Below are 15,943 nucleotides of genomic sequence, written 5' to 3'. Positions count from 1 at the left end.
ATCTGCGAGTGGGCAGAGAGAGCACCCAAAGTGGCACTGAACAGTCATTACACACTCATTTCACTCTCACACTGAGCCAGGCACTCCCCGAACGACAGAGCCCTAATCCCCTACCAATTTACATCCTGAATCTCTGCCTGGCACTGCAGCACTACCAGCTCCTTCCTGCTCTGAGAAGCCACATCACAGCGCTGTGCCAACGCCCAGCAAAGCTCAGTGCTGGCCCTTACAGGAGGGGATGGTGGCTGACATTAAAACAAATCTAATCTTGCTCCCTCCCCAGCACCGAGACCTCTGTGTCCCTGCTTTTCCACCAAGAAATGAGGCAATAACCTGCCTGTGTCCAAGTGATCTGCCCAGTTCCTTGCAGTGGTGTGGAGGATGGACACTGGACAAGCTGTCCTTAGAATCATAGAATCAGTCAGGGCTGGAAGGGAGCACAAGGAGCAGCCAGTGCCAACCCCCTGCCATGCCCAGGGACACCCTACCCTAGAGCAGGCTGCACACAGCCTCAGCCAGCCTGGCCTCAAACACCTCCAGCCATGGGGCCTCAACCACCTCCCTGGGCAACCCAGTCCAGCCTCTCACCACTCTCCTGCTCAACAACTTCCTCCTCACCTCCAGCCTCACTCTCCCCACCTCCACCTTTGCTCCATTCCCCTCACTCCTGACAGCCTCAAAAGTCCCTCCCCAGCTTCTTTGTAGCCCCCTTCAGATGCTGGAAGGCCACTAGAAGGTCACCTGGGAGCCTCCTCTGCTTCAGACTGAGCAGTCATTGTTAGCTGAGGATGCATTTCTAGCCCAGCTTGCATCTTCCCTCTTTGCAGTCTCCTGTCCTTCCTCCCAATGTCCTTCTCATCCACCTGGTTATAGCTGTGCCCCTACTCTGCAGTTCTAATTCCTTGGGATGGCCTTTCAAGGCATCTTGGAGCTCAGGCTCATGTCTAAGAGCTACAGGTGGGGACAATGGCCTTACTGGGAGCAAAGGCAGAGGTGAAGGAAAGCCTTGGCAAGCAGCATGAGGACTTCAGGGACAAGAATCTTTTCAAGCACAGATGAAAAAGACCACAAGGGAAAAGTCAAACCCAGGCATCTACAAAGCTTTCCACTTCTCTTTCCCATGAGTCCAGCTTTTATTCTTTTCAATGAGATTTCTGGCCAGCAATTCCTTTCTTAACTGAGGCTTTGAAGTGAGGCAGGGATTTGCCTCCCTACAAGCAGTGTCACAACCAAAGCTGCCTCCCAGCACCTCCTGGCCCTGGGGCATCAAACTGCTGTTGTCTCCTCTTTCACCCACTTTACTCCAAAGATCAATGCACAGGAATAAGACAGCCTCTGACCACAAGCACAGCAGACATGGTCAGTTGCTGCCTTCCCACAGTGTGACTGAGCAAAAGAGGGATGAATGCACATGGACAAGGCAAAAGGCAGAGTATCACAGTACCACATTATCACCAAGGTTGGAAGAGACCTCACAGACCATCCAGTCCAACCCTTTACCAAAGAGCTCAAGGCCAGACCATGGCACCAAGTGCCACGTCCAACCCTGCCTTGAACAGCTCCAGGGACGGCGACTCCACCACCTCCCCGGGCAGCCCATTCCAGTGTCCAATGACTCTCTCAGGGAAGAACTTTCTCCTCACCTCCAGCCTAAATCTCCCCTGGTGCAGTCTGAGGCTGTGTCCTCTTGTTCTGGTGCTGGCCACCTGAGAGAAGAGAGCAACCTCCTCCTGGCCACAACCTCCCCTCAGGTAGTCGTAGACAGCAATAAGGTCACCCCACCCTATCTGCCCCTTTCCCACCCCACAACTCATTTTCCCCCAAACTCAGAGCACCTGGGTTCTGCTAGAGTCTCCTCCCACCCCAGGTGTGACCACTTAGCCCTCCCTCCCCACTCCCCTCTATAATGGGCCCCGGGAAAGGCAGAAGCCCTTAGCTTGCCCAACTGGGCAGAGGGATCCTCCTCGGATCGTCCCCGGTGAGTCCTTGTGGTGAGCACTGGGTGAGTGGTGGAGGGGATCCAGAGGCCGGGGGGCCTGCTTGGCCCCCCGGTTAGGTAGGGACCAACTCAATTCCAGCTCTGACATTGCTCACAGGTGCTGGTTGGAACACAGAATCACTGAGGCTGGAAAAGATCTACAAGGTCATTGTCCAGCAGTTCTGGCTCACTGGAGAGGTCCCAGGAGACTGGAAACTGGCCAAGGTGTTCCCCATCCACAGGAAGGGTTGGGTGGAGGAACCTGGGAACTACAGACCTGTCAGCCTGACCTCAGTGGCAGGGAAACAGATGGAGCAAGAAAGTCCAGGCAGTGTTGGGAACCAGCACTGACTTTACTCCTTCCTCATAGAACTATAGAATGGGTTTGGCTGTGATGAGCATTTAAAGATCATCAGATTCCAACCCTCCATCCATGGGCAGGGGCAGCTTCCACTAGATCAGGTTGCACAGAGTCATAGAATCATAGACTCATAGAATCAACCAGGCTGGAAGAGACCTCCAAGATCATCCAGTCCAACCTATCCAACTTGGCATTGAACACTTCCAGGTAGGAAGCAACCACAACTTCTCTGGGTGTGATGGTTTGGGTGCTACCTGCCCACCCCCCCCCCCCCTTATGAAATCACCCAGACTAGACTCAGCTGTGCTGGAAATTAAGGAATGAAGCTTTGTATTCACAGCTTAGCACAAGATACAAGCAGAGAGTTGCAATATTTACAGCTACAGACAGAAATAGACAAGGTAAAGGTAATACAGAAACACAGCAGCCCTCCCAGAAACCAGAGTCCCCAGGAGGGGCTCCCAACCACCCTTCCACCTTCTCCCCACTCCTCTGCCTTATCCCAGACTTTGCCTTATGTGCAAGGTGAGGTTGGAGGATCAGGCATGGGGGTTAGGAAGCAGAAGGATTAGTTAGACAGAAAGCAGGGTAGGGAGATAAGCACAGGCACCAGCTGCAACAGAGAGCCACTGCTCTCTTATCTCTCTTGCCCTTCTTTTACCCAAGCACACCCTTCTGTGCTCTCATCTTCTGCTTCAAACCCATCCTCTTCCTCTGTGCCTACATTTGTGTTCTTGTTCTTATCAATTTCAGCAAGCCCATGAGAGAAGTAGACATCACCACTGTTTCCTTTTCACAATCTATCATCTAATGCTTCTCACCAGAATATTCCAGCTAGGCTCAAACTAGCACAATGGGTAACTTGTTCCACTACCTCATCACCCTCACAGGAAAGAATTTCTTCCTTACATCCAATCTAAACCCAACATTTTGAAGTTCAAAACTTACCCTGTCACTTCAGGCCTCAGTAAAAGGCACCACAGCCCTGAGAATGCTAGTGGGAGGACAAGGAGGGGAGGAGACATCTTCTTCAGCTGCAGTGGTCAGTGTGCTGAGGATTTCAGGGACCATCTGTCTCCCTCCTGTACTCTTGGGTCTCTCTCTGTGGAGAAATGCCCCATGTAAGTCCATGATTTTCCTAATCAGGAACTCAGGATTTACTTCTGCTCTGCAACCCTTGCTGGAAGACAGAAGCTGTGGCAGGAGAGGACTAGGCTGGGTGTTAGGAAGTTGCTGGCAGAGACAGTGATTGGCATTGGAATGGGCTGCCCAGGGAGGTGGTGGAGTGGCTGTGCCTGGAGGTGTTGCAGCCAAGCCTGGATGAGGCACTTAGTGCCATGGTCTGGTTGGTTGGGCAGGGCTGGGTGCTAGGTTGGGCTGGCTGAGCTTGGAGCTCTCTGCCAACCTGCTTGATTCTATGACTCTTCTCCATTTCTCAGCCTTGTGGCCCTCTCCCCTCTTCCAGCCTCTCTGAGTGGAGAGGCAGAAGTATCCATCAAGAAGGCAAGAGTCTCCAGGCTTGCAGAGGAGGATTTGGGGGTACTGTTGGCAAAACACTGGACACAGGCCAGCAATGTGTGGTTGCAGCCCAGAGTGCCAAACGTAGACTGGGTTGCAAAAAAGGCAGTGTCACCAGGTCAAGGCAGGGGATTCACAGAATCAGAATCAGGCAGGGTTGGAAGGGAGCACAAGGATCCATCTAGTTCCAACCCCCCTGCCATGCCCAGGGACACCCTACCCTTAGAACAGGCTGCCCACAGCCTCAGCCAGCCTGGCCTCAAACACCTCCAGCCATGGGGCCTCAACCACCTCCCTGGGCAACCCACTCCAGCCTCTCACCACTCTCCTGCTCAACAACTTCCTCCCCACCTCCAGCTTTGCTCCATTTCCCCCAGTCCTGTCACTTCCTGAGAGCCTAAAAAGTCCCTCCCCAGCTTTTTTGCAGCCCCCTTCAGATGCTGGAGGGATTGTGCCCCTCTGCTCTGGTGAGACTCTCACCTGCAGTGCTCAGTCCAGCTCTGGAGTCCTCAGCACAGGAGGTACATGGACTTCTTGGAACAAGTACAGAGGAGGTCGCAGAAGTAACCCAAAGGCTGGAACACTTCTGCTGCAAGGGCAGGCTGAGAGAGTTGGGGTTGTTCAGCCCTGAGAAGCACAGAATGTCAGGGGCTGGAAGGGACCTCAAAAGATCAGTCAGTTCAACCCCCCTGCCAGAGCAGCATCACCCAGAGGAGATCACACAGGAACACATCCAGGCAGGTCTTGAATATCTCCTGAGAGGGAGACTCCACAACCCCCCTGGGCAGCCTGTGCCAGTGCTCTGTCATCCTCACAGGGGAAAAACTCCTCCTTATGTTTACATGAAGCCTCCTATGCCTCAGCTTCCACCCATTGCCCCTTGGCCTGGCATTGGGCATCACCCAGCAGAGCCTGGCTGCAGCCTCCTGGCACTCAGCTTTATATCATTACCAACATTGATGAGATCACATCTCAGGCTTCTCTTCTCCAAGCAGCACAGCCCCCAGCTCCCTCAGGCTCTCTTTCTAAGAGAGCTGTTCCCTTCCCTACATCACCTTTGTGGCTCTGCACTGGACTCTCTCCAGCACTTCAACGACCCTCTTGAACTGAGGGGCCCAGAGCTGGGCACAGGACTCCAAATATGGCCTCACCAGGGCAGAGTAGAGTGGAAGAACCTCTCTCAACACCCCAGAAGATTCTGCCAAGCCCATATTATGATCTTAAAGTGGGCTTACAAAGGCAATAAATGCTTTACTAAGGTTGTAGTGACAAGGGACAGGAGTTAAGGCCTGTAAGAGAGCAGATTTAGGTTGGATGTAAGAAAAAATTCTCTGCTATGGATTGGTAAGACACTGGCACAGGTTGCCCAGGCTAGTTGTGGAGGTCTCATCCCTAGAGGATGGCTCATGCCAGCTGGAGGGCTGGGCCCAGAGAGTGGTGGAGAGTGGTGCCACGGCCAGTTGGCAGCTGGCACTGGCAATGTGCCCCAGGGGTCAGTGCTGGGCACAGTCCTGTTCAATAACTTTGTTGATGATCTGGAGCAGGGCATTGAGTCCAGCAGCAGTGAGTTTGCAGATGACACCAAGCTAGGAGCAGCTGTGGAGCTGTTGGAGAGTAGCAGAGCCCTGCAGAGGGACCTGGCCAGGCTGGATGGGTGGGCAGAGGCCAAGGGGATGAGACTGAAGAAGGCCAAGTGCAGGGTTCTACACTTTGGCCACAACAACCCCAAGCAGAACTGCAGGCTGAGGCCAGAGTGGCTGAGAGCAGGCAGGCAGAGAGGGCCCTGGGGGTGCTGGCAGAGGAGCTGAAGCTGAGGCAGCAGTGCCCAGGTGGGCAGCAGAGCCAATGGCATCCTGGGCTGGCTCAGGAGCAGTGTGGGCAGCAGGACAAGGGAGGTTCTTGTGCCCCTGTGCTCAGCACTGCTCAGGCCACCCCTGGAGTGCTGTGTCCAGCTGTGGGCTCCTGAATTGCAGAGAGCTGCTGAGGCGCTGGCAGGTGCCCGGAGGAGCGCACCCAGCAGCCGCTGCTGCCCTTGCCCCCCGCCGGCTCCCGCCTGGCCGCCCCCCGCCCGGCCCAGCCGCCTCGCTCCGAGCCCCCAGAACTACGCCTCCCAGCGGCCCTTGCGGCGGGGCGGTGGCACCGCCTCAGCGCCGGGCGCGCTCCCGCTCCCATTGGCTGCCCGGGCGGCCCCTGCGGCCATTGGACGCGGCGGTCACGTGGGGCGGCGGCCGCGGTGCCGCTCGGGAGCCGCGGGGAGCGGTGTGGCCGCGCCGCAGCGTTCGGAGCTGTCCGGCGGCCGCGGCCGGCACCCCCCTGCGCCGCTGCCATGCTGTGTGCCCGGGGCGGCTGGCAGGCCCTCCGCCGCTGCGCCTCCCTGCCGCGGGCCGTGCGGCTGCGGGTCAGCGAAGCGCTGGGGGCCCGGGAGTCCGCTGGCGAGGTTAAAGTGCAGGTGTGTCAGGGGGAGGTTGGGGCGTACCTGATCTGGAGCAGGGCATTGAGTCCAGCATCAGCGAGTTTGCAGATGGCACCAAGCTAGGAGCAGCTGTGGAGCTGTTGGAGGGTAGCAGAGCCCTGCAGAGGGACCTGGCCAGGCTGCATGGGTGGGCAGAGGCCAAGGGGATGAGACTGAAGAAGGCCAAGGGCAGGGTTCTGCACTTTGGCCACAACAACCCCAAGCAGCACTGCAGGCTGGGGCCAGAGTGGCTGAGAGGGAGCTGGGGGTGCTGGGAGAGAGGAGCTGAAGCTGAGGCAGCAGTGCCCAGGTGGGCAGCAGAGCCAATGGCATCCTGGGCTGGCTCAGGAGCAGTGTGGGCAGCAGGACAAGGGAGGTTCTTGTGCCCCTGTGCTCAGCACTGCTCAGGCCACCCCTGGAGTTCTGTGTCCAGTTGTGAGCTCCTGAATTGAAGAGATGTTGAGGTGCTGGAAGGTGTTTGGAGCAGGGCAGCAAGGCTGGGGAGGGGCCTGGAGCAGAGCCCTGTGAGGAGAGGCTGAGGGAGCTGGGGGGGTGCAGCCTGCAGCAGAGGAGGCTCAGGGCAGAGCTCATTGCTGCCTGCAGGGAGGCTGTAGCCAGGTGGGGTTGGGCTCTGCTGCCAGGCAGCCAGCAACAGAACAAGGGGCCAGAGTCTGAAGCTGTGGCAGGGCAGGTCTAGGCTGGATGTTGTTAGGAAGTTGCTGGCAGAGAGAGTGATTGGCATTGGAGTGGGCTGCCCAGGGAGGTGGTGGAGTGGCCGTGGCTGGAGGTGTTGCAGCCAAGCCTGGCTGGGGCACTTAGTGCCATGGTCTGGTTGGTTGGGCAGGGCTGGGTGCTAGGTTGGGCTGGCTGAGCTTGGAGCTCTCTTCCAGCCTGGTGAATTGTATGATATCTTTTCACTCCAGTAAGGAGTTGAATTGGGCCTGAAGCAGCAAGTGCAGCTCAGCAGGAAGAAGAGCTTGGCTCTGCTCAGCCCATTCCAAGAAATAAGAGTTCTTTCTTTCCCCTCTAGGGCTGGGTCCGTTCTGTCCGATCGCAGAAGGAAGTCCTGTTCCTGCATATAAACGATGGGAGTTCTCTTGAACACCTCCAAGTGGTTGCTGATCCCAGCCTGGAAAATAGGTTGGTCACTTGGAGATGCTTGGAAATATGTCTGTGTTGAGCAGTTCTTGGAGGGGTCTGCTCAAGCCTCCTTTCCTGTGCCAAGGGCTCAGCAGCAGCTGGCGCTTGGCCACAGGATAGGCACCAACTACTTCAGCTTGGGGTCTCTGGGTGTGTCTTTAGGATGCAGAGTGTGCTTACTCTGTCTCTGCTTAGCTGAGCCTTTCTTAGCTTAGTTAAGCTGAGGTGCTTCTAAGGAAGTGTTTGTGCCCCTGTTCTCAGCACTGGTGAGACCATACCTTGAGTACTGTGTCTTGTTCTGGGCACTGCAGTGTAAGACACTGAGGTGCTGGAGTGGGTACAGAGAAGGGCAGCAAAGCTGATTTGGAGAGAAGGTCTTATGAGGAGAGGCTGAGGGAGCTGAGATTGTTTAGTCTTAAGAAGAGGAGACCTTATTGCTCTCTACAGCTATCTGAAAGCAGCTTGTAGTGAGGTCAGTGTTTGCCTCTTCTCCAGAGTAACAAATGCCAGGAGAAGATAATGGCCTCAAGCTGTGCCAGGGGAGCTTTAGATTGGATATTAAGAAAAAATCCTTTCCTGAAAAAGGGGTGAAGCATTGGAATAGGCTGCCCAGGGAGGTGGTGGAGTCACTATTCCAGGAGGTGTTAGAAAAAGGAGTAGATGTGACCCTCTGGGACATGGTCTAGAAGTTATGGAGGTGTTGGGTAGAGTGTTGTGATCTTAGAGGTCTTTTCCAACCTTAATGATTCTGTGTTTCTGTTTCAGTTGCCTGTCCTGTGAGATTAATTTGGACCTAATTTTCTTAACTCTAGGCTGCTGTTGGGTTTGCTTGGAGATCATAGAATCAACCAGATTGGAAGAGACCTCTATTCTATGACTTTGTGTCAGTGCCTAGCTAAGCTGTTCATTTCTTCTTGGTTTCTTAGAGAGCTGACTTTTGGAAGTGCAGTGGAAGTGCGAGGGAGACTGGTCAAAAGTCCTCACCGGAGGCAGAACATGGAACTGCAAGCTGAAGCCATCCACGTGGTGGGACCCTGTGATATTTGGGTATGTCACTGCAGCAGGAGTCCAGCTGGTAGGACTCCTTTGGCAATAAATTTCATATGGTCCAATAGCCAACAAAGTGTTCTTCAGACTGTTTGAGTCTGAAAGGTGCTGCAGGCTTTGATAAGTCAGCAATGTCTGTAGGGTGCCTCAAGGGAGACACATAGGAGCATTGTGAAAGCTCTTCTCTGGAGGGAGTCTCCACCAGGGAGGTGATGGAGTCACTGTCCCTGGAGGTGTTCAAGAAAAGCCTCAGTGGGGCACTTAGTGCCATAAGAGAAATAATCACCTCTGCTTTTTTAGGACATTCTCCCCTTCATGGAACCTTCCCAGAGCTTTGAGGAGCAGAAGGGAAGTGGTACAGTTAGGGCTGGTCTGATCTCAGATGTTTGACTACAGCAATTCCTCCTCACCCTGCCAGTGAATCTCATCTCCTGGCCCCTGGGACAAAGCTTTGTGCCAGAGCCTTGCTGTCAGGGCAGCTCCAGCACCACTGGGCTGGGTGAGCATCAGAGGTCCATTAGCAAGTGGACTTCTGGAGGTGAGGGGCTTCAGGCCATGGGTTAGTGCTTATGGTAGCTGGGTTAGGGCTGTCCTCAGTGCTCTCAGCCTCAGTGATGCTGTGATTCTGTGTGTGACTGGACAGGGCTGGGTGCTAGGTTGGACTGGATGAGCTTGGAGGTCTCTTCCAACCTGGTTGATTCTGTGATTCTCTGGAGCAGAGCTGTTTCTATGTGTAAACTGATGCACATGCTGGCAGCTAAGTGTGTGCATTTATCCCACCCTGAAGTGCTTCCCTGTGCCAGGTGTTTTGCCTGTTATGTTTGGCTGGGATGCAGTCTGGAGAAGCGGTGAGAGAGGCAGAACTGTCTGGTTGGTGCAGGTGGAAGAGCTGAATCTGCCACAGGCATGTTTGGAACTGTCTGTGGCAGCAGTGAGATGAGCAGCAGGCTTGCAAGGGGGCTCAGCATCCAGAAGGTGGAGCATTTCAGAGTGCTGATGCCTTCTCTTGTGTTCACAGCTCTTCCTCTGCTAAAAGCTTTATAAAATCCACAGAGAACTCAGCAAAAATAGGCAGAAGCATCTAGTTCCTCTCTGCCCTGTAATGACAACTGAGTTTTAGCAGACAGCAATTCTATTAGCAGTGCCAAGTGCAGGGTTCTACACGTTGGCCACAACAAGCCTAAGCAGCACTAGAGGCTGGGGCCAGAGTGGCTGAGAGCAGCCAGGCAGAGAGGGCCCTGGGGGTGCTGGGTGAGAGGAGCTGAAGCTGAGGCAGCAGTGCCCAGGTGGGCAGCAGAGCCAATGGCATCCTGGGCTGGCTCAGGAGCAGTGTGGGCAGCAGGACAAGGGAGGTTCTTGTGCCCCTGTGCTCAGCACTGCTCAGGCCACCCCTGGAGTGCTCTGTCCAGTTGTGGGCTCCTGAATTGCAGAGAGCTGCTGAGGTGCTGGAAGGTGTCCAGAGAAGGGTGACAAAGGTGGGGAGGGGCCTGGAGCAGAGGCCTGTGAGGAGAGGCTGAGGGAGCTGGGGGGGTGCAGCCTGCAGCAGAGGAGGCTCAGGGCAGAGCTCATTGCTGCCTGCAGCTGCCTGCAGGGAGGCTGTAGCCAGGTGGGGGAGGTCTCTTCTCCCAGGCAAGCAGCAAGAGAACAAGGGGACACAGTCTCAAGTTGTGTCAGTGAGGTCTAGGCTGGATGTTAGGAGGAAGTTGTTCACAGAGAGAGTGATTGGCACTGGAATGGGCTGCCCAGGGAGGTGGTGGAGTGGCCGTGGCTGGAGGTGTTGCAGCCAAGCCTGGCTGGGGCACTTAGTGCCATGGTCTGGTTGGTTGGGCAGGGCTGGGTGCTAGGTTGGGCTGGCTGAGCCTGGAGCTCTCTTCCAGCCTGGTTGATTCTATGATTCTGTGATACTGGAAGGTGTCCAGAGAAGGGCAACAAAGCTGGGGAGGGGCCTGGAACACAAACCCTATGAGGAGAGGCTGAGGGAGCTGGGGGTGTGCAGCCTGCAGCAGAGAAGGCTCAGGGCAGAGCTCACTGCTGCCTACAGCTCCCTGAAGGGAGCCTGTAGCCAGGTAGGTTTGGTCTCTTCTGCCAGGCACCCAGCAAGAGAGCAAGGGGACACAGTCTCTATTTGTTCTAGGGGAGGTCTAGGCTGGATGCTAGGAAGAAGTCCTTCCCAGAGAGTGATTTGCCATTGACTGGATAGGGCTGGCTGCTAGCTTGGTCTGGATGATCTTGGAGGTGCCTTCCAACCTGGTTGATTTGATGATTCTGTTTCATGAATAGCAATAAAACTTCCTTGATTTTGAGTTCTCATCCTCTTCATTTCACTTCCTTGTTGGCTTTCAGACATTCCCTTTGAAAATGAAGGAGAGGCACCCACTGGAGTATGTCCGACAGTTCCCTCACCTGCGGTGCAGGAGCAACACCCTCGCCTCCCTCTTGAGAATCCGCAGCGAAGCCACTGCAGCCATCCACTCCTTCTTCCAGGTAACCCCTTCTGCACTCAGCCTTAGCTGCAAAACACTCTCAGGATCACAGGTTGTTAGGGGTTGGACCCAAGGAGATCGTTGAGTCCAACCCCCCCTCGCCAGAGCAGGACCACACAATCTAGCACAGATCGCAGAGGAACACATCCAGACACGCCCTGAAAGGCTCCAGAGAAGTTTGGCTCCACTTTGGCTTCATGGCACCATGTCAGGAGGGATGGGAGTGTGACATCTTTACTGCAGGGTGTGAGTTTTGACCAGGTGTGATGGTTTGGGTGTTAGCCACCCCCCCCCCCCACTCGTATGAAATCACCCAGACTAGACTCAGCCAAGCTGGAAACGAGAGAATGAAGCTTTCTATTTACAGCTTAGCACAATATACAAGCAGGTATTGACAATCTCTGCAGCTATATATAAGAGGAGGCTCCCAGGTGACCTTCTTATGGCCTTTCAGAATCTGAAGGGGGCCTACAAAAAAGCTGGGGAGGGACTTTTGAGGGTGTCAGGGAGTGCCAGGACTGGGAGGAATGGAGCAAAGGTGGAGGTGGGGAGAGTGAGGCTGGAGGTGAGGAGGAAGTTGTTGAGCAGGAGAGTGGTGAGAGGCTGGAGTGGGTTGCCCAGGGAGGTGGTTGAGGCCCCATGGCTGGAGGTGTTTGAGGCCAGGCTGGCTGAGGCTGTGTGCAGCCTGCTCTAGGGTAGGGTGTCCCTGGGCATGGCAGGGGGCTTGGAACTGGCTGCTCCTTGTGGCCCCTTCCAACCCTGCCTGATTCTGTGATTCTGTAGACAGAAATAGACAAGTTAAAAAGTAACACAGAAACACAGCAGCCCTCCCAGAAACCAGAGTCCCCAGGAGGGGCTCCCAACCACCCTTCCACCTTCTTCCCACTCTTCTACCTTACCCCAGTCTTAGCCTTACATTCAAGGTGAGTTTTTAGGGTCGGCAGGGGGGTTAGGAAGCAGAAGGATTAGTCAGGCAGCAAGTTAGGTTAGAGAGAGAAGTGCAGCCCAAAAACCAGAGAGCAGCTCTGTTACCTGTGTTTGTGTTCTTATTCTTATCCATCTCAGCAAGCCTGTGAGTGCAGCAGACATCACCACTGTTTCCTTTTCACGGCCTAGAATCTGATTCTTCTCACCACAATATCCTAGCTAGGCTCAAACTAGCACACCAGGGTGGTTTTGTTTTCAGTCCTGGGATTGCCTGAGGCTTTGGCCAGACTGTTTGTTCTGAGCACATTAGCACATCTGTGATCTTTCCACCTGTTTCCTGTTATTTTATCCCTTTGATTAAGCTGCAGTATAATTGCCTGCCAGTGTGTGTGGTCTGTGGAACAGAATAATGTGGAGTTGTTTAAACCCATCCTCAGCAGTGACCTTATGGTCCTTGGATAGAAGCCTCCTCCCACATCTGTGATGCAGGAAGGTTACCAATCTAATAAGCCCTTCACGTTGTTCTTCACCTTTTATTGCTGTGTTATAAATCTGTGTGGATGGTGTTAGATGAGATTAAGAGACTTTTCTTGGAGTCATAGAATGGTTTGAGTTGGAAGGGACCTTAAAGGTCATATATTCCCCCCCTTCAGTGACCAGGGATGACTTCTACTGGACCAGGCTGCTCAGAACTGCATCCAACCTGGCCTTGAACATCTCCAGGAATTGGAGCATCCACAACCTCTCTGAGCAACCTTTTCCAGTGTCTCACCACCCTCACAATGAAGGATTTCTTCCTTCTATCTAGAACAGGAAAGAGTCATCATGGGGCAAAGAAGGTCACCAGCCTCCTGGGCTGTATTAGGCAGAGCACTGCCAGCAGGTCAAGAGAGGGAATCCCTCCCCTCTGCACAGCACTGGTGAGTCACCAGGATTGCTGGATGATGTCCTTGCATCCCCAGTACAAGAGAGACATGGGAAGTGATGCATTTCAAACTGCTGGCTGGAAGGTACCTTCATTTGTCCCTCAATTCAAGAGAGATGGTGTCCAGAGAAGGGTGACCAAGCTGGTGAAAGGCCTGGAACAAAAACCCTATGAGGAGAGGCTGAGGGAGCTGGGGGTGTGCAGCCTGCAGAAGAGGAGGCTCAGGGCTGACCTCATTACTGCCTACAGCTACCTGAAGGGAGGTTGTAGCCAGGTGGGGTTGGGCTCTTCTTCAAGGCAAGCAGCAAGAGAAGAAGGGGCCAGAGTCTGAAGCTGTGCCAGGGGAGGTCTAGGCTGGATGTGAGGAGGAAGTTCCTGGCAGAGAGAGTGATTGGCATTGGAATGGGCTACCCAGGGAGGTGGTGGAGTGGCTGTGGCTGGAGGTGTTGCAGCCAAGGCTGGCTGGGGCACTTAGTGCCATGGTCTGGTTGGTTGGGCAGGGCTGGGTGCTAGGTTGGACTGGCTGAGCTTGGAGCTCTCTTCCAACCTGGTGGATTCTCTGCTTCTATGATTTTATGAACATGTTACTCTTTAGCTGTGGGCAAGTCTGAAGGGTTAACCCTACTGGGGAAGTGGTCTTCACCCTGACCCCAGGTCCTGACTCCTTCCCAGGGGTGGATCTGAGCCTTACTCCAGGTGTAGTGGTTAGCCCACTCCCACTTTCTGTCTAGCCCCCTATGAAAACAGAGGTACTGCCTCTTTTGTCCTCCCTTGCCCTGCCTCCCTGCCTGCCAGCATCACCATCCTGTTCCTGCTGCTCTTTGTTTTACCACAGTGCAGGAGGTGGACAAACCCATTGCCATCAATCTGGTGATATATATATATTGTATCTGGTTTTTCCCTTCCCTATACCTCTTTGTAACTCCCCTACCTCAAATACCTTTTATTTATTGTTAAAGTCTCTTTTAACTTCCAAATCAAAGTAAGGCTGTGTATTTGGGTGTGGTTTACCTTCTCCTCTCTACATCTGATTCCTTTTCTTAGAGAAAGAAAAGGGGGGGAGAGGAAAAGGCATCCTCTGAATTGTTATTGGTTCTCTTAACTATATTTGAGTCTCTGGGAATTTTAAACTAGAACCAAGATATCAAGGTACAGGCTTTGTGCAGGCAGAGGGGGCAGTGGATTGACTTCTGATTCCAGATACCACCTACAGGTCATGGCAACTCTTTGCATAAGTAGATAAAGAAAGGTAGAAGAGTCCTCAAGTGCACCTGAGTCCCTTCTTTTAAAGGTCTTTGTTGAAATAAACTTGTTTTAGTTTAGACAAGTTGGCTTTACCTTGGTTGGAATCATAATCAGAGCATTCTGGTTCAGAATTCCTGTGTAGTAATTGATGTGATTCCACAGGTCAGGAGGTTGAGATTGAATGTCAGGTCTCAGATATTGCTGGTGTTGTCACCTGCAGTGGCAGAGAAGGCTTACCTGCTCTAGGGGATATCTGTGTGGAGCCACATGGCACTTGGAAGGCTTTTTGGGGAGGTTGATGTGGGATTTTAAGAGCCTCATAGAATCATAAAATCACAGAATCAACCAGGTTGGAAGAGACCTCCAAGTTCATCCAGTCCAACCTATCCCCCAGCCCTATCCAGTCAACTAGACCATGGCATTGAAGCTGCTGGAGCTGTCAGGTGAAGCTGCTGCTGGTGTCAGCCTTGTGTCAGCTGGTCGGACAAAAGCCAGCTCAGTTTGGAGTAGGTCTTTACTGATGTGGAGCCACTAGATGGCATTGCCTACAGTAGTTTCAGACACTGGGAAGGAAGCCAGCTGAGATCCAAGGAAAGCAGCCTGTGATACAAGGTTTATTTCTCCAAATTAACTCGGGCTCAGGCCATGACACAGCTTCTTGATTAAAAAAGTGTTACCTGCAGCCCAGAAAGCCAAGCAGAGCCTGGGCTGCAGCAGCAGAAGTGTGGTCAGCAGGGCCAGGGAGATGATTGTCTCCCTCTGTTTGGCTCTGTTTGAGCCTCATCCAGCCTGGCCTCAAACACCATCAGGGACGGGGCCTCAACCACCTCCCTGGGCAACCCAGTCCAGCCTCTCACCAGTCTCATGCTCAACAACTTCCTCCTCACCTCCAGCCTCACTCTCCCCACCTCCACCTTTGCTCCATTCCCCCTACTCCTGCCACTCCCATACAGTCTAAAAAGTCACTCCCCAGCTTTTTTGTAGGCCACTTCCAATGCTGGAAGGCCACAAGAAGGTCCTCTGTCCATATCATAGAATCAGTCAGGGTTGGAAGGGGCCACAAGGAGCAGCCAGTTCCAACTCCCCTGCCATGCCCAGGGACACCCTACCCTAGATCAGGCTGGCTGTGTGAGGCAGAAGTTGCCTGTCAGGACATGTGTGTGTCCTGCTTGGGCATTAGTTGCTGAGTTATGAAGTGTGCTGCTTGATACCATCCTTGAAGCTGCTGGTTTGTAACTTCAGCCTTCTGTCTGTTCCAGGCTAATGGCTACGTTCATATTCATACCCCTATCATTACATCCAATGACTGTGAAGGGGCTGGGGAGCTCTTTCACATTGAGGTAAGTTTGCCTTGCCTAAAATCTGGTTTGCTTTTTGCTTGCAGAGCAGTCCTGGCGTTGCTGAAAGCTAGAGGGAATGTTTGTCTTTACAAAACCTTTCCTTTAGTTACTCCTGTGTTTGTTTAGTTCTTTTAATCACAGAATAAAGCAGTTTGGAAGAGAGCTCCAAGCTCAGCCAGCCCAACCTAGCACCCAGCCCTGCCCAAGCAACCAGACCATGGCACTAAGTGCCCCAGCCAGGCTTGGCTGCAACACCTCCAGCCACAGCCACTCCACCACCTCCCTGGGCAGCCCATTCCAATGCCAATCACTCTCTCTGCCAGCAACTTCCTCCTCACATCCAGCCTAGACCTTCCCTGGCACAGCTTCAGACTCTGTCCCCTTCTTCTCTTGCTGCTTGCCTGGCAGCAGAGCCCAACCCCACCTGGCTACAGCCTCCCTGCAGGCAGCTGCAGGCAGCAATGAGCTCTGCCCTGAGCCTCCTCTGCTGCAGGCTGCACCCCCCCAGCTCCCTCAGCCTCTCCTCA

At 53.8% G+C, this 15,943-nt stretch overlaps 1 protein-coding gene across 4 annotated transcripts in view; it reads left to right on the top strand.

The window, feature by feature from the left end:
• Window positions 1–6,107: 6,107 nt before the first annotated feature.
• Window positions 6,108–15,943, top strand: part of NARS2 (asparaginyl-tRNA synthetase 2, mitochondrial) — a 70,387-nt gene continuing 60,551 nt past the window's right edge. For all 4 annotated transcript variants that reach the window (XM_064168872.1, XM_064168900.1, XM_064168891.1 and 1 more), the window contains exons 1-5: window positions 6,108–6,306; window positions 7,340–7,449; window positions 8,376–8,496; window positions 10,840–10,980; window positions 15,336–15,416. In XM_064168872.1, the coding sequence (XP_064024942.1) occupies window positions 6,184–6,306; window positions 7,340–7,449; window positions 8,376–8,496; window positions 10,840–10,980; window positions 15,336–15,416 (576 nt within the window). In that variant the 5' untranslated portion in view covers window positions 6,108–6,183. The remainder of the gene's footprint in view (window positions 6,307–7,339; window positions 7,450–8,375; window positions 8,497–10,839; window positions 10,981–15,335; window positions 15,417–15,943) is intronic.

The sequence above is a fragment of the Pogoniulus pusillus genome, chromosome 3 (genome assembly GCF_015220805.1).
Source record: "Pogoniulus pusillus isolate bPogPus1 chromosome 3, bPogPus1.pri, whole genome shotgun sequence".
Taxonomy (NCBI): Eukaryota; Metazoa; Chordata; class Aves; order Piciformes; family Lybiidae; genus Pogoniulus; species Pogoniulus pusillus.
The sequence above is the reverse complement of the archived record's forward strand: the minus strand, read 5'-3'. Positions and strand labels throughout refer to the sequence as shown.